This window comes from Plectropomus leopardus, chromosome 13, assembly GCF_026936395.1.
Source record: "Plectropomus leopardus strain MGB_pleo_1.0 chromosome 13, ASM2693639v1, whole genome shotgun sequence".
NCBI classification, from domain to species: Eukaryota; Metazoa; Chordata; class Actinopteri; order Perciformes; family Serranidae; genus Plectropomus; species Plectropomus leopardus.
The window spans coordinates 10,635,078-10,663,027 of NC_142188.1; the positions used below are offsets into that span (position 1 = coordinate 10,635,078).

At 39.5% G+C, this 27,950-nt stretch overlaps 1 protein-coding gene across 1 annotated transcript; it reads right to left on the minus strand.

Moving 5' to 3' along the window:
* On the minus strand, window positions 1-27,934 carry adss2 (adenylosuccinate synthase 2). The gene is made up of 13 exons (XM_042501905.2): window positions 27,626-27,934; window positions 16,631-16,733; window positions 14,569-14,637; window positions 13,921-13,971; window positions 13,730-13,796; window positions 10,103-10,210; window positions 8,080-8,161; window positions 7,875-8,001; window positions 4,153-4,307; window positions 3,629-3,753; window positions 3,221-3,318; window positions 1,970-2,119; window positions 1-1,058 (listed from the first exon to the last, which is right to left on the minus strand). Exons 1-13 carry the CDS (start codon window positions 27,815-27,817, stop codon window positions 1,006-1,008), a joined length of 1,380 nt encoding a protein of 459 aa, XP_042357839.1. The 5' UTR covers window positions 27,818-27,934; the 3' UTR covers window positions 1-1,005.
* Window positions 27,935-27,950: the final 16 nt, after the last annotated feature.

The window sequence follows — 27,950 nt, forward strand, 5'->3', positions numbered from 1 at the left end:
TACAGTATTTATCAATCAATATTTACTTTTCTTCGTGTCAAAGCTGTTACTGATGTCTCACACACTTGAACAGAGCACTGCACTGAAAGTGCAATAAACAATCACAAGAACGTGAGAGGAAATATTGCGGCCGAGTATATTGATTTCCATTTGAAAGAAGGGACTGTTACACCAGTTATATCTCTGCTCCATGAAAAACTCACCATGAGCCTTCTCAACAGCATTCAGTGGAAGCAGTCACTCGCTACAAGAAACTTTAATTTTATTTTTTTTTTTGGTTGAATGACAAGGCAATATGAGAACCCCAAACATGTGTCTGATGACGAAAAAACAAACACAAAAAGACACGTTAAAAATATGAAAGGATCCCTTTATGGTGTCAGGATGTGTTGTACACCTGGCAGAATAAAACATGAAGCAGATGGAGTCCAGAGCATCTAAAGTGCAGAGGTTAAATCTTGATTTACACCAGAGTGGCACAGTGCATTTAAACCACAGCATAAATTAACAAAAATACATGTGAACAAAAGTTTGACCAACCAAACGTCTACGTTTAGTTCCTCCAGGGAGTGTTACTGTGTGTGTGTGTGTGTGTGTGTGTGTGTGTGTGTGTGTGTGTGTGTGTGTGCTGAGTCAGTTCCCTCATGTCCTCTCAGACCTGATGGCAGCTGGTGTTGCCGAGTGTGTTGCATGTCTGAGATAAACAGCTACGATATAAACGGGGACAAATTAAAAGAGGGACTTGACCGTTGAACTGTTGTCTAAAAGTTAAAAAACTCCAGATGGAGACGCTGGAGACCGTTTTTACAGGGAGGTCAGTCTGATGGGAGTCTGATCCAGAGAGGTCCAGTCTGTAACGTGGGACATTCTGATGATATAAAGCGTTAAGAACAGACATGATGGTCATGTCTCTGTCGGAGAGTTGAGACAGGTAGGTAGGCTGTGTGTGTGTGAGGGGAAGAAGATTTGCTGCTGTGCATCATCTTGCTTGTGTTTCTCGTTCGTCTAGAACAGCTGGATCATGGACTCCCGAGACTTTCCAACCCCGATCCACTTGACTGAGGAGACAGAGAGGCAGAGGTTGGTGTTAATTATGTCCTCTTCTATTGCAGCAGGTCTTAGGTCTACTTGGTCAATCAATCTGTATTTAGAGACTCACAGATAATCTGTGCACACATGCAGCAGGTCAGTAAAAATTGAGATTCCTCTCTTACACTTTTGGCTTTATGTTTTAACTAAGTGGCAGAGGATACTGCGCAAGTCCTGACTTTTTTCCTGTTTTTTGTGTGTGTGTGAGGTAGGAGGGCATATTAAGGCCATTGTAGATAAGACGATTAAAAAAAATAAATAAATAAAATAATTTAAAAATATATTAAAAAATAAATAAATAAATTATGAGAAGGAATAAGTGATGAGGTTTACCCAACCTTGATAAGTTATATAGTTTCTTGACAAAAATTCCCCCGTTTTTGTTTTTTCATTTGCAAATGTATAACTTCATGAGCTTTCAAAAAATATTTATTTTTTTTCTTGTAAATTTGAGGTTTCTTGTTAATTTAAATGAACTCATTTAATTTTAGAAAAAGGTTTTTTTTCTCCTAAATTTATGCCTTTAATCTTGAAAATGATTTAGTTTTTTCCCGGAAAATTAATTCCATATTTCCTTTTACCGACAACCTACAATTTGAGTGCATCCTACAAATCAACAGATGTTTGGTGGAAACTGACTTATTTAGACCTATAGTAGCAACTTAAAGGTCATTTCAGTTTTAGTTTAGTACACAACTTTGGTCTAAGAACCAAGACGGACAACAAGAAATTAAACACGATCGGACAAAATGGCAAGAAAAAAAAAATCACAAACAAACATACTGTACTTAGAAGTGAGCAGTTATTGTCTGGTGAAGACTTTGGCTCCAAAACACCTTAACAAGTTTAGTTTAGTTGACATGAATGAGTGGGGTCATACCAGGCACTCCGACATGCTCCTCAATGAAGCGCACATATTTCTGGGCGTTCTCAGGCAGCTCATCGAAGCTCCTCACAGCCGATGTGTCGCTTTTCCAGCCCGGTAGCGTCTCGTACTGGACCTCAACGTGCTGCAACACCTCCTGATTGGCTGGCACAGAATCAATGAGAGGAGGGGATGAGGGGGAGATATTATCACACCATTAGCTTTTACAGAAGACAGCAATCAAACAGCCACGACAACAGATCAATACGTTCCTGCCTTGAAATAGAGCTCTCTAAAAATAACAGTATAGACTGGACGAGGCGAGGTCAGACAAAATCTGCTGAAGGCGGAGACGCATCGACCCCACAGTTACACTGATATCAGTTTAGACCTGATGTCAAAATTCAAAAACGTTGTGATCCACTTGGAAAATAAAAAACACTTTCATTTACATTTTTCCACTGGGGATAAACTCTATGGACTGATCACACATTATCCTGACACTCTTTATACTTTATATAAAGTCACAAATGCGGCCCTGCGATGGTCTGGCGAACTGTCCAGGGTGTACCCCGCCTTCCGCCCAATGACAGCTGGGATTGGCTCCAGCCCCCCCGCGACCCTTACGAGGACAAGCGGTTACAGAAAATGACTGACTGACTAAAGTCACAAATGCTTTTCATTTATACTACCAATATGCTGTTTTGTGTGCGCTGTATTGAGAGAACAATGAAGAGTTTTTTGTTTGCTTTTGCAAGAGAAAGACAATGTTCTGCTAGTTTGGTGTAACATTTTGTGGTTAGTGTGTAGATTTTGAACATATTACGTGAATAATTCGGGTGCAGCAAACTGGTTTTAGGATGAGGGAATGACTGTGCCCTGATAATTTTCTTGCTGTAACAAATTTGTGATTTATCATGATTAGGTGGGTGGGATATGGGGATGAAAATGTTTTGTAAAATTTTATGACTCGGTGTTTTGTACTCTATTTACATCACATTCTGTTGTCAATTTATTTGTTCCACCTAGCTGCCCAGGGACTACAGGTGGAAAATAGCAATTTTGGTACAATGTATCTCCCCTTGTTTTGTATAAGGTTAGTGTTTTATTGTGCACTGTCCCTGTCTAAATAAAATTACACTACATTTTTGAAAAATGGCTTATAGTTTTAAAAATAGTGCCTAAGCATAGAGAGGAAACTGTAATATTTGCTATATTTAATATGAATTTCTTTCATAACAAGCACTCACTGACACACCGGCTTACCTGGAAAGTGTGGTATTATTTGGTTGTCGACTTTGTACGCTACGCCCACTTTGATCTCAGACAACACGTCAAGTATGTCCAGTTTGGTGAGTGCTAAACTGGGAGGACAAAGGGGACAAGAAGGATTTCAGACACCAGATAGTGTTTCGGGCTGAATTCCACCTCACTCTGCTAAAGGACTTACAGCTAAAAAAACTAAAATTTGATCAAATTCTGTACCTACAATATGTGTATATATAGAAATATATATTGTAAAAAAAAACAATACTATATATCAAAATAATTTTTCACATTTAACTCGATTATCGAACTATTTAATAAATGTTTTGTCAGAAAACTTTTCATCCTGATGCAAACAAAAACTGCACAACTCAATACAAACACACACACGCTTCACAATGAACTCACGCGGTGAAGCCGTTAATCATGTGTGCGTATTTGATGAGCACCAGATCGAGCCAACCACACCGCCTCTTCCTGCCTGTGGTCACGCCCCACTCCTTCCCTCGGGTTTGAAGCAGCTCGCCGATCTCCTAAACACGGCAAGATGAGACGTCAGTTTCGGGAAGTAGTGTCAAAAATATTTGTCCATTACAGACCTTGACAAATAAAATGTACAGTGAGGTCAAAGCTCCTCTTGGTGGTGCTGTTTGCAAACAAAGCTACTCCTCTGCTGTAAACTGTACATATCAGGTCCTTACATCTCCTGACCATATGTGTAAGATGAAAACCATATAAACATGCTGACAGAATCACGTGTGGATGAAGAACACGTATATATATAATATATATTATATATATAATTTGGACCTTTAAACTTATCTGTACAGCTGCTGCTTCACCCTTTAAAAACATGATTTAAAGGACTTTCTCTTTTTATGCTGTGCTTCATTACAGATCGCTGGTGTGAGTTACTGCGTGTGTCCTCTTACATTGCTCTGCTCGGATGGGAAAGCTCCGATGCCCACTCTGGTGGTGTACGCCTTGACGACCCCATAAACCTCTCCGACATTCTGAGGCGGCATGCCTAGGCCTGTGCACACCCCGCCCACCGTGCAGTTGGACGACGTCACAAATGGGTATGTTCCTGCAATGACACGAGTGAATGAGTGTAAACCAATAATAGTTTTAATGTGAAGTGTAGATACAGGGTTGAAAAAACATGCAACTGAAAAATAAAATGTGGAAGATTTGTGTAGAGCAGGGGCTTAAGACAGTGGGACCCCCTAAAAAAACACACCTCCTCAGAAATCCCATCTCCCCCAGTCAGTCACCCATAAACAGCCTTGATAACATTTAAAAGAGTTTATAGAGCAACAAGACAAAGTTTATAAATTTACTTCTCGGCTATTTGGTAAATAATTAAAATACAGTTCTTTAGTGTATTTTTACTGATTTCTGAAGTGGATTTATTGGATATATTGAACTGTTGACCCTGTCGAGCAGCCAAATCAGGTGCCAAACTACAGCAATGAACTTCCTGTTGTTTTCAAAACAGTCACCTGGACTTGTCTCTTTCACCTCATGCAGTATTTTTTTTACACCTTTTCCAGACACATGTGCTAGCTTGGCTTGACTCAGGTTAATTTGTGCAGCAAGCATTTCTCCATACAACAAGGCTGCCCAGCTTGAAGGCGTCTTTAATGGATGACGTGCTTGCTTCCAAGTTGATGATTTTTAATAGCAGAGATCTCTTTAGCACTGTTTACTGGTTAACTGTGTAGCAGGTGTTTGTAGACAGATACTTATCATCAAGGATCTCTTTAGGCTGTTGTTGTGATCTTGCCTGGATCTACTATATGATGAAGTATCTGGCAATTGCTGCAGAGGTTATTTACACATGTTTAATTGTGCCTGAATGATGACATGAAAAAGTCTGCATGCTGTAACTCCCTTATGTGCAACTTATCAACATCCATAAGTGTTGTTTCCAGCTTATGCTCGTCTTCAGTCTTAGTTTGATATGAAAAGGTCTTTAAATACTAAAGCTGGATCATATTATAGTCAAATATAAAAAATATAATAAACTCCCCTTTAATACATCGTACACTATATTTACAATATCTACAAAGCACGTTTTTACTGTTTTTAGATGTGCATGATTACATCTGATGTCACCGCAATCTGCTGATGGTTGGGCCGGTTTGGCCGGCTTTGGAAACAGCCCATCTTGGACTCTACTCAGCTAGTTTAAATTGGTATTGAAAACACAAATCAACACGGCAAGGTTTGACTTTGTGCTTTCAAAACTGCGTGTGGAAAAGCCCTATTTGCCTCACGTCCGTCCCTCTGCGGACCCCAGCATCTCTTTTGTGTTGCCTCAGTCTGAAAACTCCTTTTTGATAGAAATGCGACACATTCAGTATAATGAGATCACTTTGAGTTGTCCTCTCTATGCTTTCATCTTTAAAATCCCTTAATTTTTTTGTGTGTGGATTTGGCAAAGTGAGGGTGATGAGCGGTGTCTGGGTAGAGCATTGTGTTGACACACAGGTGTGTTTATTTTATCACCTGTCCTCCTGATATAGTTCAGTTGTCCCTCCTTCAATCCCTGGACTCCTCCTTGAACACAAACACCTTCGGACATGCTCACTTATTTGTAACAAAGTTTAAATACCAAACTGTGACTGAGTTTATCTTGATGCTGATTGGCCTCTTGATAATTGAGTTGCCTGAAAAAAAAAAAAGAACCTCGCCCATCTCACCTCACTCGCATCCCTGAAGCAATGATCACTTCCACACTGACACAGATATTCAAAACACGGTGTGCTTCAGGGAACTGTGTTTTCAACTACTGTGATTAAGCAAACAGGGGTTGAGTTTTCACTCCTTTATGCTGGAAGCTTCCCACATGCAGGTCACCTCAGTGCTCAGAGAGACTGTTGTGTAATCAGAGAAGAACAGGTTCAGCAGCTCGTGTGTCCATCAGCAGTCCTGTGTCCTGTCAAAGTGGCTAAACACAGATGACCTACAGGCGCCCAAATTCCAAATAAGTGTTGATTAGGGTTATACATAATGTGAAATGGTACAGATAAAGTTAAAGGAATACTTCACAATCCAAATGACCATGTGGTTATCAGTTGCTCAGTCTGTTACATTGAATTTGTGAGGAAAACTTTGTTTTTCTTACATAGTAATTCTCTTTCTGGTGAATAGTGGAAATCAAGGTTTGTTTCTTAAAAGAAAGCCCAAACTTTGCTCTCAACTTTGACTGCAGCTACTACATGACAATACGGACTTTTTCATCAACCCAAATGCCAGGATGTTATAATGTTACACTCTCTCTATTATGGTAGTACTGCAGAACATATTTCAAAACTCCCATAGACAATATTTCTTGCATTCAAAAACAAAATACATTTTGTCTTTAGGACCAGTTTAAGACCATGGAAGTGTTTCTGAGGGAGGTTCAGTGACGGCTGTAGATTTAAAGTGGCGTCATTGACAAAAACAGTAATTATTGAGCACAGGAACTGCTGATCCTCCGCTGCTGGGATCAGTTTGATCAGTTTTTGTTTGCTTTCTAAAGGGAAAGTTCAGATCCTTCAAAGTCACACAATAATGCAAACTAACAACTGATCTTAGGCAACAACTTCTGTGTTCAGCAAATTAAAATCTGTGTTTGTGTCATTGGAGTTTGGCTTTGAAGAGAGTGTAAACAAGTTAACGTTCAGTTCCCAGTTTGGAAAGTACTGATCATACGAGGGGATGAGACTTGGATTACACCGCACAAATTCTGTAGTATTTTTTTGATATAGTTTTGTTGTTGTAAAAGTGGATCTTTATGTCTTCAAGACATTTCTGTTTTTGGATTCATCTGTCAGATTGGAGGCATTTGAGAAAAACAGTTTTTCTTCACAAATTCGATGTAACACGGAGTGAGTAACTGACACAGAAATACTCATTAGGGGGGTGAAGTATTCCTTTAATTTTTGATGCTCCTGTGATATTTGACAGGTACTCTAATCACTTACAGCTCTAGCTGGTCACAAAGGTTGTGTGCAGGACACGGAGCCCCGATACCAGCAGAGTTATTACGAGCATGATAATAACCAGCGCTGAACCTCGACTGTAATTTAATCTGCTCGGTGGCGTCACTGCTGTCAATAATCACAGCTCTGCTCTGTTCCTGTGACATCTACGAGATTAGTATGTTAAGTCTGTGGTGTCATTACCTAAAAGCAAAAACACAATTTTCATGCTTTAATCAGAGAGTATTTTTGGATTTAATGATTACTGTGTGATTCTGATCGAATGACTGACAGACTGCTGACACAGGACGCCTTCGTGCTCATGCACAGTCAGGTGGCATTAAGTGGTTTAGCTGTGAGCGTGCACGTCAAGCCTGGATGCCAGAGCACGTCGGCAGCAGTTAGTAAACTTACCATCATCCCTAGTCTGAGCTCCGAGCAGGCTTTTGTAAAGAGCATCACAAAGCTTAAGTGTTTCAGGGCAACATCACTGGGGCGCTGTAGATGCACTCAACAGCGCTTAGCAATTAGAAATGACATTTTATTTTTTTTAGAGAAAGGTTAGCACAAAGATGTCGGCTTATTTTTTGAAAGGATAATTTGAAGATATACACAAGTTAACAGCAAGGCGGGCTTATTTTTGGTGCACATGCTCACACATGCACACACAGAGATGCACTGACCGAAGTCGATGTCCAGCAGCGCTGCATTGGCTCCTTCCACCAGGATCTTCTTAGGAGGACCGTGAAGAGCCTCGTACATGTAGTGCACCCCGTCTCTCACCATGGGCTTGATCCGCTCCACATAGTCCTAAAAAATCACGTCATTGCAGAAACAATAACTCAATGTTTCTAGAAATTATTTTACTTTTTTTTTATCTTTTATTACCTTTAATTTGATAAGCTCTCCCTCTATGTCGATCTCCAGAGTCGGGTACATCGCCTTGTACTGCTGGGCCAAAACTTTAAACCTGTAACAGACAACACTGATCAGTCTTAATTATTTTTATCTCACTGGGCTGGCATTACACCATGTGATGGGCAGATCTTGACATTGATCATGACAACCACAAGTCCCAGAAACTAAACTCTGGAACAAAGGTGTTCTTGGACTGACGGCCGGCTGGGGAGCTCCCCGGAGAGCTACAAACCTCCAAAGGCTTTTTTTCGGTACACATTTACAACGCCAATAGGAACGCTGAAGTGATGTAAACCAGCAATCGAAGATGTTTCACGATGGCGAGTCAAAATTACATATTTGTATTTCCACCGTCGCATATACAGTCAGTAAAGACTGGACTTCACTGTCGGTCCATCTGACTGTTTCCCTTTATTTATTTATTTTTGTTACAAGCTTTATTTCACAAGGCTTTAGAAATCTTTTGTATCTTTCATTAGTTTTTACATATACTTTGCTTATAGTTTTTGTTTTCAATTCAATTTAGTTTCAGTCGTTTCTGTCGTTTCAGTCGTTTCTCGTTTTTGTTTAGTTTTTATTGTTTAAAAATGTTTAGTTTTAGTTTAATTTTTATTAGTTTCAGAATACTTTAATTTTTAATTTTTAATATGGGGGCAAGATTTAAGAACCGAATAGGTATTACAATACAAACACTATGTGAAGGCTATTTGACTAAGTCATGCAGACATCTCTGTCTCACTATGATGGATATGAACAAACTGACAAAGCATCAAAATGAGGATATTGCCTCAATATTTTCCTACACATTTTTTATTTTAGTAAGTTTTGTAACTACACAGTATTGTTTGATTTTTTTCTAAAGTCTAATTTTGTTTTTTAACACTTAGTTTGAGGGTTTTTTTAAAGTTAAGATTTAGTTCACTTTAATAACCTTGATGGATTTAAAGGGGGTTCTTAAAACTACAAGCTCCTCCAATGTGAAAATGCACAAAATGGCCCTCATGAGCATTTCTGGTTGTGTTTCCTGAACATCTGAGGAACCATGTAGATCTGACAAACTGGACCAATGCTGGAAAAAGCTATTTTTTGAACACTATAAGTGGAGTTTGGTTTGACCAGTCAGTGATGCTCCACCCTGATTATTCCTGGGCGATCAGAGAGCATTAACCCTGCAGCAGAAACGGCACCACAGGAACCACATTTAGGCCGCACTCAGCCCTGAATAACATAAAACAGCCTCCTCGATCATCTGAATGAGGTCAGTCCAGCGAGGCAGCAGAGAGACTTTTCTTTTTCTTTAAAACTTTTTGGATGGGGCTTTTTTAAAAATGTCTTTGATAAATAAATATAGTACTAAATATAAGTACTAAATATTAATAAATATATCAAATAGGCAACTTGGTTAATGATGTTCCAAACATTTAAGAAATGTGTGGATTGAAAAAAAATATTTATAAAAAACTAGGTAAAAATGTCTAGGGCTAAGAGAAAAAAGGTAGGAAAACGTTTTATCATAATTACATATTTAAAATTATCTTGCTAAATTATATTTTTAAGCACTTTTAAGCAGTCTCGTTTGCTTTTGTTGTGGTTCTACTTTTCTTTCTTTTTTATTTAATTTAATCTGTACTCTAAGAATTTCTTGCTAATTTTAAGGAAATTTCTTTGGTTGCTCAATGCCTTTTTTTAAAGAAATCAAGCCATTTTTTTCAGGTTTTAGAGTGTTAACACAAAGCTGCTTTTAGTCTTAACGCCTGCTTAGACATATGTTATTCCTATCAACTTTGTAACTGAAGTTAGGTGTGTGTAGGTGAAATACAGACATCTTCGGTTCAAGGAAAACTCAGTAAGGCAAAGGGACTGTAAGGCATTTAACAAATATTACATTACCCACAGACTCATTACCAAACAGTCTCTGGAGAGCAAATACACTTTGATACAAATTTCATCAAACCTCCTGACAGACATATAATCCTGCGCTGTTGGCACAGACCTTTCGGAGAACTTAGTGAAGTCAGCCAACAGGTCACATATCCTGAGACCGCTGCGCGCTGCTTTGGCCGAGTACACCGGACCAATCCCCTTCTTTGTGGTCCCGAGGCTGGGCGTGGACGAGAGAGGAGGGAGGGGGGAGAAAATAGAAGCAGCGTTAGCATGTGATCTCCTTCTACAATGTAGCTTTTTATGAGTTAAAAGTTCATTATGTCATTTGAGTAATTATTGTGAAAATCTTAACACCTCCAAACCCAGTGAGCAGTAGGAAAATTACTTATCAAAAAAAGTGGCTGTAATTCACATCAAAATAGGTTCAAATTACAGTAAATCATAGACTGGTGAATTAGACAGCTGTGCACATTGTGTGAATGTTCTAATACTGATACTCAGTTATCTAACGAGGGACAAAAAGCATACGTCAAACACTGTTAATGGGCCATTTACTGCATTTTTTACAAACTTGAGCGGACATCAAAGCAGAGTGGGACAACTCAAATAACACTTAAAACTAGTTAACCATTTACTTTTATATATACAAGCGCTTCTTGTAACTCGTCCTATTAAAAGAAAGGCTAAATTTGCTTGAGCTACAGAATGGAAATAACCAAACATCATCTTTGGTTACAGAGTCTCAACATCAGCACCAGCCGATGTTAAACATGATGCAGTATCCAATCACGAGTTTTGTTGCCGGTGGAGGAAAAAGTACTTTGATCCTTTACTGAAGTAACAACACAACAATGCAAAACACTACATTATAAGTAAATGTCCTGTATTCAAAAGTAGGTTTACTTGTTAAAATGTACTTTAGTATATATGTTAAAAATGCTCGGCTGCTGTGACTGATAAATTATCATACATTACATTATGATATTGTTAAAACTCAATGCATAAGTAGTGTTTTACTGTTAGAGTTGCACAGTTATCTTTAACTATCTTATATACAGTTATGTAGTTGAGTCTAGTAGTTCTGCTACATTAATTCATTGTGATTTTTTAAATTTTGGTCTCCTATGATTTGGTGAAATACTGGATAATTTGACCTCTTGAAAAGTAGAGCTGCTCCCTGAAGTCAGAGATAGCTTTAAGTTGAGCAGTGATTTTGATTTTTTTTTTTTTTGCTAGTCAGTGTGCTGTTGCAGCATGTTCTTACTCCGAACTCTTGACGCTGCTCGATGCCATAAGCCACCTTCTGCGTTTAACCAGAATGTGGCTGGACAGTGTCAGCTGAGAGCGCACTCAGACAGAAGCAGCGGCGTTGTTATTATACAACGGCGAACAGCTGGTTGGCACCAGGCACGTCCACATGCAACGTGCATGGGCGGCATCACTTGAGAACACGGCCGGATGAAACCGGTCACATGTGCGTGAAGTTTTGAAGGACAGCGCAGGGTATTAACGCTGCCTGCAACCACAGAGCGCGAGTGTTGATAGGGTGGGTGGGGCTGTTCATTTCTTTCCTCTTGTATATGCTATATATATATATATATATATATATATATATATATATATATATATATATATATATATATATATATATATATATATATATATATGCAGACTCTGCCAAGTCTTAGTCTTGGTTAGTATGACCTTGACTACAACCCTTATACACCTATTTTGTTTGTGCTTCTATTGCTATTTATATGAGTTGGTTACAACTGCTCTTCAGCACAGTGACCAAATATTTTTTTATTTTGAGTTTGTTGCCTGTTTTTAGCATCTTTCTGGCGCTACAGAACACATGTCTCCCATTGTCGTTTCTAGTTTTAAGAAACCAGGATTAAGACTAAATTCTGACTTAAAGCTCCTCTGATCAGACTCTGACTTCCAGCAGCAGCAACACTCACAGGACGCCTGGAGATGCTGAAAATCCACCAGCCTGTCAGAGCAATCTGCTGATAGCTTATAATGGCTGTGCCATTTAGGCACCCTGGTGAACATGCATTTAGTCTGTCACTCTCTCACACTCACACACACACACACACACACTTGCTGGCTGGGTGTTTGGGGCTTTGGTGTCTGAGCTGGTAAAGACAGCCGCTCTGAACAGGAATTCACTGGATCTCTCTTGAGCTTAATATTGTGAACGCTCCACAGACTGAGCTTAACATTCCTCACATACGTCGGTGTGGTTCACTGCCCGGGCTAATAATGTATTAGAGTACAATCGTGTTAAAATGGTGCAGAATAAGGCTGCTGAATACCTGGATTCATTACATGAAATACTTGTGTCTCAAAGTATGCAGCTTAACAGGAAGCTGCTGGTTTATTCAGTCTCTTAGTGATGATTGATAAAGTGCTGCTTCTCTGTCTGACAGGCTGTAACTGCACCTGCTGCAGGGCTGCTAGTTTCTCTGTCTGACTGACCTCTGACCCCTCTGAGGACTCCTCCAGGCAGAGCGGTGTTTAGACTATATGCATACGTGTCACTGTGGACAGACATTTCTGTACATATTGAAAGCAAAGATAAACGCATGTTAAAATTAATGAAAAGGGAAAATTAGATTTATTTTCATCTTTGACAAAAATGTGTGTTATGATTATGTTAACATTTACCTATAGTGTATATCTGTTATTCATAGTATATCTACACATAGCATTCAATTAACAAAGATAAATGGCTATACCACAGCCATCAGAGGACTTTTAAAACCCACAACTGAATCATACAGAGGAATGTTTATTCTAAGTGATGCAAAACTACACATCTGTCATCTTTCTATGCTTAAAATGCTGTAATTCGGCTCTGCTGGAGTATTTTTATAATCTGTTTTAAACCTGCAATAAGTGGGAGCAGTGGGAATAAGCTGTAAACACATTATCATCACCTTTCAAGTTGTTTGTTTTTGTAACTTTTTAGCAAAGAGTTATTTATTTACTCCAATATTGATTCTCATTTGGTTTTGTTGGTCTGGACCAACTCCCGAGGGAAATATGTGGCTCTTAATTTTACCAGCTAGTCAATAACTGTCTGTCAGTTGGTCAAAAAACACTTTCTCATACTGTCTGGAACATCTGTATTCACCCTCCGTCTGAACCGCTCCGTTTTAACACCTGACTCTTCTAAGTACTCCTTACGAAAAAGCCTGGTCTGCTCTGATTGGTCAGTGCTTTTAGGTCTTGTACATCTCAGCGTCTCTGTACCGTCATTGCAGCCGTAGAGTGAGTGTAACGGCAATTTCTACTGTGAAAGAAATTACTGATAAAACTTTAGTGAAACGTTTCTCTGATGTTAGCATGCAGCTATATGTAGCAGAGTATTGGCAGCTGCAGAATAACTAACGAACAACAATAATCAACAATAAGAGCTTCTAAAACCGGACATGTTCAGCAGAATTATGGCCTGGTCATAACCTCACTGAAATTCATGAGAAAAGATGATGACTCACTGCGAACATGAAAGCTTCAAAATCACCTGAGTTTTGTTTACAAGCACAAACCAAGGGTTGATCATGAGTCAAAAGGTGTGTGTTTGTGTGTGCAGTGACTCATAACATTCAAGACAAATTCAGTGAAATGAGTCACCTCCTTTTACAGGAAGATACAGCTGATATAAACCGCCCATCCGTGAGTGTGTGTGTGTGCGTGTGTGTAGCCATTTTTAAAGCAACAGGTTTCTTACTTCTTGCCTGCTTGCTCTTGTCTCTGCTGTTCCTGAACGCCATCGACAGCTTGATGGAAGTCAAACACTGCAGAGGAGGAAGAGAGGGGACACACACTCTCACACACCTCGGAGAAAGAAGCAGGGCTCACACACTTCTACAAACACACACACAATTTTACACACCTACATTCGAACATGGGAGGACTTACCAATATGTGCTCTGTCTGAGATGATCAACCTTTTCTCCCACTCTTTTAGACCTACACACACACATAAGCACATGTTGAGTCTCCGCACATTAACCCTTAGGGCCCCCTTTAGTATTACACACACTCGCTCTGCGCACAAAATGCACTTCTCAAACTCAAGCTTTAATAAATATTACACATCACTATGATTTTCTACTTTCATTGAGTTTATATTTGAACTAACATCAGTCCTAATCATAAATATCAAATATTTATTAATTTTCAGAATTTTAACTCTTTAAATGCCAGGTTTTTGTGATGATGCTACCTTTTTCTTTTATGAAACCCCCTACAAGAAAATTATTATTTTCTATATACTACATGCAAAGTAGAGTTTTTTTTTGTTGATTATCACAGCCTGGAATATCTCAATGTTTTGCAGCAACGCTGACTGTGACAGTGTACCTAGTGTAAATAGGATGTACTTTCTCCAACAAAACAAAAATACACAATCTTATAACATTAAAAGTTAAAATTCATGCATGATAGCCAAAAACACAGCCAAAATGATAAAAGAATAAAGAATAAAAAGCGCAAAAATACGCCAAACAGTCCCTAAAGGTCAAAGACACATTTTTTTCTGTTACTGTTCGTACTAAAACATCTCACCTTTTCCTTTACGTTCATTCTTCTCTGCCTCTTCAAACAGGCCTGGCAGGTGGATCACAACACCGTTGCCTATGGTGAAAAAAAAATTGGTGGCATTTCAAATTTACAGTCTCTGAGACAAAAGACCCACACACTGTTTGACAGACGTGTGCAAAGATTCACCTGCCTCATATAAATGATGACCGTTTTTGGGCCTACAGCATGTGTAGACGATGTAGATGTCTAGAGCATCGTTTGTACTGAGCCAGCTACGTGCAGTAAACGCACAGGATTGTCGTAGTCGCACTTTTGGTCATCTGTCTGAGGTCTAAACATGTGTGAATGTCTGAGGTTGTGACGGCCGGCCCAGGTGTGTGCTGAGATGTTAAAAGATTGTATTTCTGTCAGACAGAGACAGCCCAAACGACGCCTGTTCACAAGAGTATTCAAACAGCTGCCCCTAATTATCTTTTTAATTGAGTTGCATTAACTGGAATAGGTGAGGTAATTACTTTGACCAAATTAAATTTAAGAAATGTGGAATAGGGCTAAAAAAACCCAACAAATTCTCTTTCAGTGACACTGTGGGAATAAATATGGGAGATAAAATCTATTTCCAGCTCAGTAACAGGAAAGACCTGAACACATATTTACTCCAAATGCTGGAGGCCGTTTGGAGTACAAACTGACGGAGTACTAGTAATTTAGTAGAATATTTTAGTCTGGGACAAAGTGGTGCACCAAACCAATATTGCCTTTCAAATCCAATACCAGACCATACCTCTGCTATAAATATCCACAAACACAAAAAACAACATAATCAAGAAAGAGCTGCTGAATCCAAATATTTCATTTTTGTCTCCACTCAGTGCAAAAAAAAAAAAAAAAAATCCTTTCACAGCTTTTACCGGACAGCTGTGAGAAGAAAATGTAAACCTTGAATGACAGACCGGCCTGCTGTTCATTTAAAAATAATCGTAACACATCCACAGAGGAACACAAAAATGATCACCTCAGCTCAGTCAGTGCTTTTTACAGATTTTGCCGTCTGGAAGGCTCAGTGTGCAGAGCATGAATTGGCAAAGAGAGGAGGTTTCATCAGCTGACAATGCTTCAATATACCGCTGTAGCTCAGTAGGGCACATTAGGGTAACAGCTCCCACCAGATTAAATGAATTGTTATGAAAATGCTGTGTCTACTTTTAGGGTTAATGGTTGAATTATTTTCTTATTATTTCTTGCCTTAAATGTTTTCAGAGACATTTTTGGTCTACTGTTTAGTAGTGATGTTACATGCGGTGCCATGGATGCATGCGTCTAGAAATCCAGAAAGTTTTCCATGAAGCGCGTATCCAGGCATGCATCACAACATCATTAACCCTTTTAACACACAGATCGCATTATAGGGCCACCACGAAGTCCTTCCTTTATGCTTTCTTTTGCATGTTTACACAAAACGAAATAACGGTGGCATCGAGCTGCTTAACTGCAGCTATAAGTATGTAAAGAAAAACACTACACGTGACTTCAGCTTAATCAAGTTTAATATCTGTCCTGTTTCTCTTGGTGGGGCAAGTGCAACATGCTCCTAAACACCATCCATCCATGTGCATGTCACATAAAATACATACTGAAAGTCTCTCCGAGTATTTGAGCCAGCAGATGCAATAATGTGCAATATTTTAAAGAAGTACTGAGGGATCATACAGCAGCACATGTTTAAGTGTGTGTGTGTGTGTGTGTGTGTGTGTGTGTGTGTGTGTGTGTGTGTGTGTGTGTGGTTGGAAGCCAGAAAGAAAGAGTAAGAAAGCATTAGCTAATGAAGTTACTGCAGATGAGTGGATGTGATGTGGCCCGCAGTCTGGCTCTGAGTCAAACTGATCACACTCACTGTAGCCGTCATCAAAATGGAGGCTGGCGATGACGAGCGGCGGAAAGCTAAAAGCAGTCTTGATCAATTCATCAAGAAAATAGCGGCCTTGGAACGAGAGTGTGTGAGCGAATGGCGTGCGTGTTCCCTTGCTTTGGATCGCACAAATGTTGTGTGTATTAAAAGGTTTCTGCATCTGTGTGTGATACACACCAATGAAGGCGGTGGCCTTGGGGTTGATGATGCCGCTGGGGAGGAGGTGGAAGTCATACTCAACCGAGTCGACCACTACTGTGTGTCCTGCGTTGTTGCCGCCCTGCAGAGAGGAGACAGAGAGCGATGAGACACACAGAAACACAGCTAAATGAGGCTCTGCAACTTTTGTTTGGCCGAGCTAGAAGGCACGCTGAATAGTTTGGCAAGTAGCAACAAGAGTCACACACAAACCGCTGGCCGCCGTCTGTCAGTGTGTGTGCGCTACTCCGCTGTTGCTTAGAGACTCCTGCTCATACGCACTCAGGTCTCAAGTGAAGGTCTCACTCCTGTGTAAACTCACTGACAAATGTGTCAGCAAAGGACCATTCAAATGGATTGTTGGCGCTATGGATTAAACATTATAAATAATGTTGTGGTACCTACACCCAAAACCATGTCCTGTCAAGACTTGCTGCTCAAAAAACAGCAGTTCAACCCTCAAACCTCAAAGCCACAAGTTGCCATCATGTAGCTGGAGGAATAAAGTGTTGTTTTAGCAACCCTCAACAAGTTAGACTACTGTTTTTGGCACATATGAAGTCCAATGATAACCAAAGCCAAACACGAGGCAAAACTCTGACAGTCCATTGGCCAAAAACATTTCTGTAATCTGTCCAAAATGACTGGTTCAAGTTGAATTCACCAGACTGGATAAACTTGTAAATTTTGTTTCAGTCTGATGAAATCACCTGGTTTCATTGTTAACATAAACTAGTATGCCCACAAAATTCCCATGTAATGATACCTGATCAGCTTTGTTTGTGGACAAGTTTCATTCACAAAAATGGTATTTGCTCACTCTTGCACTCACAGCAGAGGGTACTGTAGGACACAGACAGAGCAGCAGAGCGTAGTAAAAATGCAACCTGACTGTTTGTTAATTCATATAGTTTTGATGTTGTCTATCATTTTTCCAACCGACTTTGGATGAAACGTGCTGCACTGCTGTGGAAAAAATGCACACTGAGGTCCAGTTCTGCATCTCACCTGCGTTACAGCAGCACAAGAGAATTTTCTTTCACTTGTCTCTGCAGCAGCTTCTCCTCTAATCCATCGATCTCAACTGATCAGCTCTGATCAATCCCAAACTCATTAAAGAAAGTCTTGAATATGATAATCAGTTTGTTCCTCAATTATCCACCACGCAACTCAAACTCAATAAACTACTGTTGAAAAAAATAAAAATCCAGCTTGCGCTGCGCTACACCCGCCAACTGTTTCACCACACAGAAGGAAACGTACATCTACTCTGACTTCTGAGAAGAGACATAGCTGTTGAGTTTTTCAAATTTGTTTTGTTTTTTTGTTGTTTTTAAGCCAAGTGGCATCTAGTTCCATTTTATTTGAGAAAAGGCAGACATCAAACAGTTAGAAACTCACACTAAAAACATTTTAAAAAACTAAATCGATAGATAGCGCTACAGGTAAGAGGAAATATATAATTTTTAGTTTGTGGTGGAGTGTCCCTTTAAGAGTTAAAACAAGGAATTTCACACTGCAGAGCTTCAAGTCCTGCTGTCAGACATCAGCAGACAAAAACAAACCACGTTTATCAGCATCGGTACAGTGGTGTTATAGGAAGTACAGCTGTCAGCCACAAGTCATTCGAGCAGAACTACACTGTGACAGACATTAAAAAGGAAGTCATTTAGCAAGGATTTTAAGCAAAGTGCTAAATGACTGTAAAAGGCGTCAAAGGGGACGTGACATAAATATTAAAGCCTGCAGTAGGTGGTACAATGAGAGGATTATACTGGACAGTTCAGTGAGTCAGCAAGTTATAGTGAACAGAATATTAATTTTGCATTTAGTTTTAGTGTTTAATGTTTAACCCCCCCAAAAATACAACTGCAACTAATAATAATTTTCATTGTTGATTATTTTCTCAATTAATTGATTAGTTCTTTAGTCAATAAAATTGTCAGAAAATGGTTAGAAAATGTTGATTAGTATTTTCCAAAGCCCAAAATGGTACCTTAAAATGTCTTGTTTTGTTCATCCCAAAGACTGTCTCAGAGGAGTACAGAAACCAGAAAATATTTACATCAGGAAGCTGGAATTTTTGCCTTTTTTCCTCAAAAATAAATAAATAACATAAATACTAAAACCAATTTATTGGTTATCAGATAAGCTGGTGATGAAATAAATACGATTTGTTGTTGCAGCTCTCATTTAAAACAAGGCATTATAATTTCAGGTCATTTTTTTGCCCCACAGAGAAAGGCCAACTATCTTTATATGACTTGTATGACAGGTCTGGAAAAACTGTAGTTTTTGTTTGTGTCAAAATCTGAGAACATTTCAAAACAAAATGATCTTTAATCACTCCTTCTTATATAAAATCTGTTTGTAAGAGTGGTTCTTGCATGAGGACTAAAGGGCCAATCACACCAAGACACGCTGCAAGAAAAGTGTCACCAGCAAAACCATGATTTCCCTTTAGTACAGTGCAGCTGTCGGGCCCTCCTCTCTTGCTGCTGAGCATCACGTTTTTGCGCGCGCATAACAGTTAAAATATTTTTACCTTTTTAGCTCAAGGCGTCACATCACTTGTCAATGTCACTTTTGGCCACGTGCACGTAATATGAGCATGCAGCCGCGCTCCACAGGCGCTCCCAGCTGTTTATCCAGATGTGCTTTTGGAGCGGCACCTGGCGCGACGCATCTCAGTGTAATCAGCCCTCATCGTCATTTTTTGGTAAACAAGCAACTCAAAATGACAAGTTAAAACGTTATGCACTCAGACACAAGGAGTGGCTGATATTAACTTCCTGGCTTGTTCACCAATACCTGGTAGCATCCCAAATATCATGACCTGACAAGATGACTTTTTATTTAGTTAAAACAATTAGACATTTAAGAAGACATTCAATTTAAATGTTTTGTTGTGTAGAACCATGAACATGTACTTGTGCGATAAGTTAACAACCGCGATTCTTTCTCAAGTTCAGAGAAATCAAAGAATCAACACTTCTGTGTGTCAGTCAGCCGACCTACGGCCTACATCCTGAACCACTCAAGTGACACGAGTGTTTGGTGTTAATCTGGATGCTGCATCCAGGCCTGCGTATGATTTAAAGCAGCTGACAATGGATAGCAAAAATGCAAAAGTAGAGCCCAGGAGGAGAACATTGAGTCCTTGGACGAGAGCGTCCCGATCTGACCTGCTTTGCTCCTCTCCGCTTTACATTTCACAGTCAGAGCGGTTAATACTTTGCAGCTCACAGACTTACAGATGGAAAAGAAATAAAGTGATAATAGCAGTGAAAAGAACGCAAGCAAAGCAGGAATGAAACTGGGGTGAGACAGTAGTGGACGAATGAATGAATCAAAGTATTTTAAGTATCTTTATTTTTGCTGTGCTGATATTAAAGCAGCTCCATTCAGCTTGAGTCACAACCTGAGGTGCTAATTGAACTTTAGGTCCGTCCTGTGACCAGGATGTGTTCCTGACGCTGTAGCCTGTGGATGTAAATCAAGCCCAACATGTGCTTTGATTACATGGGGTTATTCCTGGCCACAGCAGTACCCTGAAGGTGGAGAGGGGGCACAGATGGGAGGGGGCAGATGCCTCTCCTTTTTAGATACTTTTACGATCCATCCCATCCCCCACAGAACCTAACTCTGGTTCTCCTACTGTCCCGTGATCGGCCTCTTATTCCCATCACGAGGAACTTTTAACTCTGACCTGCTGCTGCACTGCGGTTTGTGCACTGCTTTGACAATGCTGATTATATGACCGTGTGTGTCGAGTCTGGGGAGATGAGCTCTGGTTGGATACAAACAATTTCACCTGTGACTCATTGATTTTACAGACACAATAGATGGAGACATATTGTTTTATCTATCTATAATTTAGCGATCCTGACAGTTCATACTATAATTTACTCTCTCTATCCCAGCCCGTTCTCACGCTGAACTTGTCAAACAGCGCCTAAACACCTAAGGACACCTAAAACGTGATAAATAGACGTGAAAAAATCACTAACAGAGCGGCACAATGGTTTAACTTGTCACTGTTCTGACATGACAGTGACGGTCAGATATTTGATATTATTATATATTCAGATATTCATTATATTGTATCAAATGCCTGTGTTGTGTATAAAAGTGTCTCTGAGCAGCAGGGTGCCATGGTGAGCACAGAAACCACCTCCTGAACCGGTTCAAGGTCCTCAGTCCGAGCCTTCAATTGTTGGCATCTGCACTTTTAAGCATTGTTTAACACAAACGTTGAATTTTCTGTCAGTATGTATTTCCACTGGGCCGGTTTGACTTGTTTACATTTCATATAACGTGATCCTTTAACCCTTTTACGTGTTGAAAGGTCTTGTGCATACAACCTCTATTTACCAAAATGTCCATTGAAAGAGCAAACGAGAGTCGGCTTGTTGCCAACCAGGCCGCGGTTTCAGTAAACCTCTCTCTAGCAACAAAATGGAGTGCATTTTAACTGTGTGCGGTATAACTGAGACCATATATCATCCTGACACAGTCCATGGGAAATAAAGACAAATACAAAACATGAGGAAGACCCACAGTGTACCCATGACTGGACTCGTCAGAGACAGAGAATGTCATCTGTTTAACTTGATGAACTTGTTTAACATATGATTGTTATCTCCAAGCAGAGTCAGGCCAAAACAATCAGTCGTAAGTGCAGTTATAAATTGTTTTTGTTTTTGAAGCATCCTCTAGATTATTTCATTTTACAAGACCTTAAGTGCATTTAATTTAATAATTTACTTGACCTTACTTCAAAAAAGGGACATTTCTACAGACTTTGGCTGGTTTTAGGGCTGAACAGTTGATCTCAATATCATCAAAACCACCACCACCAATGGTGCTACAGAGACCCCGCCGCCCCCGGCCTATAATCATATTCTAGATATAAAGAAACATGCCTGTTTGGTACAGCAAAAATCACATTCTCATAATTTTTTGATTTTTCGCGAAAGAAAATTAAATGCAAAAATTACCTTTCGAACTAAAATCGTGGATCTTATTGCAAAATCTGATCAATATCAAAATAATCACATCATGATATTTGTTGGCATATCATGCAGCCTTAGCTGGTAGAATATCCAATATTATCATAGTGCACCAACTTTGCTTCGGTCACAAGCTGACGATTATTTTCTCAGTTTCTCAATTTATTGTTTTAACTCTAAAATGTTAGAGGGTAGTGAAGAATGCCCATCGTACTTTCAGAGAGCCCAAATCGTCATATTCAAATTACTTATTGTGTCCAACTAACACGCCAAAAAAATTGATATTGAATTGACTAACATGTACATGACAAATGTTAATTTGAGAAGCTGTAACTAAAGAATATTTTGCAGTTTTGCTTAAAAAATGACAAATGATTAATCGATTCTCAAAATGTGTCAGACGACTTTTCGATTTGCCTCTAACAGACTTGAGACCCCGTTACTTCACTATGCAGACAGTGAAGTGCTCATGAAGTTATAAATTAAGCAAACTTAACATTTTGTGACCGTTTATTACTTTTTCATTGCAATGGATAGTTGCACACACCTCTGATTTTGTTTTATTTGATCAACAACAGCTAAATTCAACTTTGAAATCAGTATATTTATTTATGAATACATTGCTGATGAGGAACAATCTGTGCTGTTTACTTGTTGAAGCCTGGTATGGATATATGATATTGCACAAAAATGACTGCTGACTCTCCTGCCAACAGTCTCCAGAGACGTATTTTACTTGAAACGCCCCCCAAGTATACGCCCTCTTCTTTCCTTTCTTGTAATCCCAACTGTAACTTCTAGGATCTTGGAGGTCCGAACTGTAAGGAACACCAAGCAAGACTGCTGGCAAAGCTTATTTTATAAAAAGCTCAACACTATCTGCTCCAGCAGACCCCAACAAACATACACATACACACACACACACACACACACACACACACACACACACACACACACACACCATGATGTATGGAGGGGACGTTGTGCAGGACGGCTGCTAGAAAGCTGTTTATTTTTACATGCCTGGACAGGCCTGCAGGAACCAGGAAGCCTAAAGGCTCCGGAGAATCCTTGTTATGTCAACTTGTTATCAACAGCAACAACTTATAGTCCGCAGATTTAGTGCAAGCAGTCAAAAGATTAGCAACATTGTCTGTATTATTAAGCAGTCTGAGCAACATGGTGTTAAGTAGGGAGATGTGATACTGGCTTATTGTAGAAATGTTGGTATCAGCGTATCTGTCAGCCAGAAAGTTACAAGACACTGCAGTACAGAAATGGCAAAGATTATTCAGAGGCTGTCTCCAAAACAAAGAGCACAGACGAAATTAAAAATGGCAGTTGGTATCTTGTTAGCTATTCTTTGAAAAAACAATTTAAGGGAAGCATTTTAAACTTCTCAATGGATTTAACTGAGAAAAACGAATTTGACTGATAAATATTCTGACAATTTTCAGATTCTCAAATATTGATATAGTAGGGTGTCTTGGAGGCAAAGATGAATACAGCATGATCAAACTTTTGCTGCATGTGAGGTTGACGTGATAACCGCAATATTGCAATGTCACACTTGACAAATCAACTGCAAGGAGTGTTAAGCAACTGCTGCAATTTCTCTGTTCGTATTTTTTCGTTTTTTCATGGGAGTGTTGTGTATTTATTCTATGAATGCAAGCAGCTTGACAAAACGCTGAATGTTTATTCTGCGCTCTTTGTGGTCATTTCCTGGTTGTTGAGAGTTGAGAAACACTTAACTTTGGTATGGATTTTTTGTCACTGCTGTGATGGAGCGACATATTACCGCAGTTTGGCAGTTTACCGCACCACCACCACCGCCGGCGGTTTAACATGGTGTAATCTTTGTCTTTTAAAAAACATTACATCTGAATATAGCCCAATGATAATGCGTATTAATAAAACCATGATAAACAAAGTAATTTGCAAAAACAACAAAAAAAATGCAGCAATACTGGACATCGTGCTAATGAGCAACACCGTAGGGAACATTTCTTCATCCCGGCAGCCCTAGGTGATTGTAATATACCCGCCATCATTCTTTTTCTAGCTGTCGACTCCCCCCAAAAAAGGAAAAAATTCCAAAAACAATACTGGTATTGCCTAATGATGGTGCCTAAAGGGAAAGGCAAATTATTAGACTTCTTTAAATCAATCCGCAAACTAAATAAGGTTTCTACTCTTCAAAATGTTATTTTCATACCATGTTAAAGTTAATGGAAACCAGTGGCTTCCTATTGACCTAATATGACTGAAAATGTATTTTGAATGCAGCAAAAAGTGTTGCAAAACAAAAAAAAAAGTCAAAATATGCAAAAACATTACACTGGAAACATACAGGGAGGTTGTCTTTTTGTCTTTCTGACGTTGCCTCAGTTTATCGAGTCTTTCGCTTCAGTACACACACACACACAGAGTCTGTATACCAGGCTGAGTGTCAACACACACTGCTGAGAGCTGCGAGGGTTTGAAGTCTATTCAACAAAAATAGGAAGTACTTCACATTGTTGTGCTAACACACTGAACTCATCGGAGTTTTCACACGTGTTTTGCTGCCCAGTCGATTAAAGTATTGCCAAAATATAAAGCGATGATCCTTCTGATTCGAGACAGTTTGACTGCATACACTGTGTATAATTACACACACCAGAGAGCAGTAAACCAAATAAGACCAGATTTCTACAGACTGGCCAAACTTCAGCTTTCTTTGAGTAGATTTGGTTTAAGCATGTGACTCCAGGTTAACACAGTGGATGAGCTCAGTTTTCCTTCAACTGCTTTAACCCAACTAAACAGAATCAAAATAGACTTTATTGTCATCAAACAAAGTACAACAAAACTTTAAGCAGCATCTATGCAAGGAGCAACAAAACAACAAACAAATAAAAACGTTAAAAGTATGTTTTTCGTTTACAGTACTTGCAGAGCTGCATAATAGCAGCATGGTGTTGCATTGTGAAAAATGTGCATACAGTATATACATATATTATACGAGTGCAATACTTCAGGGGCGTTGAGTCGATCTGTTGCTGCCTTCATGTGATGTCAGAAGGTCAGAGTTTCCGAGTTGGGAAGTCCTTTTTCTGACTTTGTTGTGTTCACGTGCTTTGAGGTCGTAAAGTGGGAACATGGAAGCTAAAAAGAAGATGGGTTGCATTTTAATGCTAAGAGCAATTAAGCAAGAAGTTGATAGCAGTTTCAGGACAACGAAGAGCAAAGTAAACGGAGTGAGTGAGCCACGATTTCAAAGATATGTGTTTTAAGCCACCAAATATATCTTACAATTAACTTTACCCAACTTGTTATCAGGTTTATGCTAAAAAAAAAACCAAACAAACAAGAAAAAAAACACTAACTAATCTCCATGTGGACAGCAGGTAACATTAATACCATATTACACTACATCTGATCAAAAGTTGATATTTAATACTTGAATTAATGAAAAAAGTTTCTTTCCAATGAGTAAACAAGCATTTATGACATCAAGTCGTGTTATGACATGTTAAAAAATTATCTCCGAGTTGTATTTCCAACTTGAGAGGCTGTTCATGTGAATTTTCCCAGAGGGAAAGTTGTCATTCAGATTATTCCGACATCACATAAAGGCAGCATGTGTTAGAAGAAAGCTTCAGCCATGTCAACAACTCACCACGATTCATAGTCTCCAAACCACCAATTTTGCATGAGAAAACTAGTGTGATTCAAATTCAACACTAAGCGCCAGGAGTTGAAGCAACAATCATAATGATTTGAGCTGCATCACATCTCTTTATACATAAACACGTTTAAGAGGTCGCACCTACACACATTTCCCAGATATTATATTGGCAAGACAGCAGCATCTGTTTGTGCATCCTTACATGCTAAGCATGTTATCAACACATGTATGATGTCTTATTTTTAGCACCTTGTCCCCTCCCAGTCTGTCCGAAATGATAAGGTGGTGCACATATGGCCCCCCGAAGCAGCACAATGGTAGGGCTGCAGCTTGTATTGTAATCATAGATCAGTCTGCCTATTGTTTTCTCAATTAATAGATACATTGTTTTGTCAATAAAATGTCAGAAAATCGTGAAACATGTCGAACAGTCAAAAAATCCAATGCTATTCAGTTTGTAAACATGTATGACAAAGAATATTCTCAACTTTAAAGGTACGCTATGCAGGATTGTTGGTGACTGTTTGTAAACACTCTCGTATAAAAAGTGAACGTAAAAGCCAAGCCCAGATTCAGTTTTTGGCGCTGTGTCTTTTGGATGCCTGTGGTTTACATTCTGGCACCTGCTCGTTACCGTTTTATAAAGCTCCAACCTCACCTGAGTGCTGTGGGGTACACAGCTGCAACCGCCCACAACACAGAAACACAAACATTTAATAAGAGAATACAGACAGACGGCAGAGTCTCTGCAGGACAATACAACACTACTACACACTTCTTACTGATGACTGAGAAGAGTTATTTTGTATGAGAATATACTTTTTAACTCGAAAAAATCTGAAAACTGTATCTTTAAAAAACGTGACACAAGCAAATGTTTGGCTGGTGTGGAATGACATGTTATTTAATGTAATGCTGCTCTGGTGTACATTGAAATATGTTCAAATGCAGCCTGCAAGATCACATAGGTCAGCACTACTCAAATCTGGCATTGACATTTTTCACTTCCCTGTAATTTATAACACAGACTCCTATGAAAACAATAATATTTGATATTAAGTATACCCTTAATATCAAATATTATTGTTTTCATAGGAGTCTGTGTCACACAAATCCAAGCATTCATTGCTAATTTCTCAACTACAATAGCCTGATTATTTCACACACTTTCTATCTTTTTAGCATCAAATTTTTACATTTTGGCAGCATAAAACTAGCAACATTTTGGCTTTTTTGCATTAAAAAAAAAAGACAAACGATTATTCCCTGATCACTTAATGTTGCAGCCGCATTAGTGTATGGTGTATGTATACTGTATATGGATATGGTCAAGTGCAACCTGCAGGATCAGGAGAACACTGATCTGTAAAATAATAAATAAAATTAATGAATAAAATAAAGCATCTGAATGCACTGACGGGTCAATAATCAGTAATATATGGATATGTCCATGTGCAGCCTGCGAGACCAGGAAAACACTACCCCATAAATAAATTTAAAAAAAAATCTGAATCAACCAACCAATTAATCAATCAATCACTAATCGTCCGAAGTGTCACTGAAATCTCAAATTTGGCATAGACATTTGGGTTTTTCCCTGCAATATTTATACCAGACTCCAGTAAAAATCAGTGATATTTAATACTGAGGATATAATGCACAAGTTTATACATGCATTGCTTATTTGACACAGCTACAGCAGTCTGATTAAGTCACATAGTAGTTAATACTAAATAACTTTATAGGATCTAATGCAGCCTTCAACAACACTAAATCACCGGGATATTGCAATAACCACAATCCAGTATGATGCAGTGTAACATTAGCATCACCTCCCAGCTCTATTATTAAACTAGCAATAAACTGTTGAGCCAGAAAGAATAAAATCCTGCAGCCAACATTACTCCGGTCCTTTGCTAGCTTACTGACTGGCGTTAACGCGCAGCTGGTGGCCGTAAAAGCCCGGTGCGGAGAGATGCACCTGGTGACTGTAGTTACCCAAAGGTGCCTTCAGCTCCTTGTCATGTGCACGCGACAGGATCAATTCAGCACACACATCAAAGATGTCAGAGCAGCTAAAAGCAGCTAGCAGGAATTCAAGGTGACATTAGCAAAACAGTGACAACAACACACTGACAGTGGCAGCTAGTAACCGTTAGCTTCATCTGTACACCTAACTTAACGCCGCGCGCTGTGGACCCGTGAGCTGCGTTACCTGCGGGGTTTCCGTTAACTAGCTACGGATGCATAACAAGTGAATGCAGCATGGAGGAGGAGGAGGTGACCAACCTGACATCTGCACACCATATCCGCGTCTTGTGCGAGCAGATCCACAACTTTTCCCTTCCCCTCGTCGCCCCACTGAGCCCCGAGCACCACGGTCACTCTGTTCCCGACGGCCGGTCTGGGTGCACGCTTCGTCGGGCTGCCGCCGCCGTTCTCCGCGGCCCCGCCGGCTTCCTGACTCCCACTCTCCGACATGTCTGCTGGGTCTCCGGCTGACTACACTGCTGTGCGCCCTCTCGCACCGACCGAGCTGCGCGCTGCTGCACCAAACAGAGCTGCGAGGACTGGAGGAGCTTCACGGTAACCGAAACACACCTCGCACATGCGT

Coding starts and splice junctions, on each gene's coding strand:
- adss2 (XM_042501905.2), bottom strand. CDS start 27,817: ATGTCGGAGAGTGGGAGTCAGGAAGCCGGCGGGGCCGCGGAGAACGGC. Junction 16,734..27,625: donor ATATGGTGTGCAGATGTCAG/GTTGGTCACCTC, acceptor TCCTCTCTGCAG/GGCGGCAACAACGCAGGACA. Junction 3,754..4,152: donor TCCCATCCGAGCAGAGCAAT/GTAAGAGGACAC, acceptor TGCCGTGTTTAG/GAGATCGGCGAGCTGCTTCA.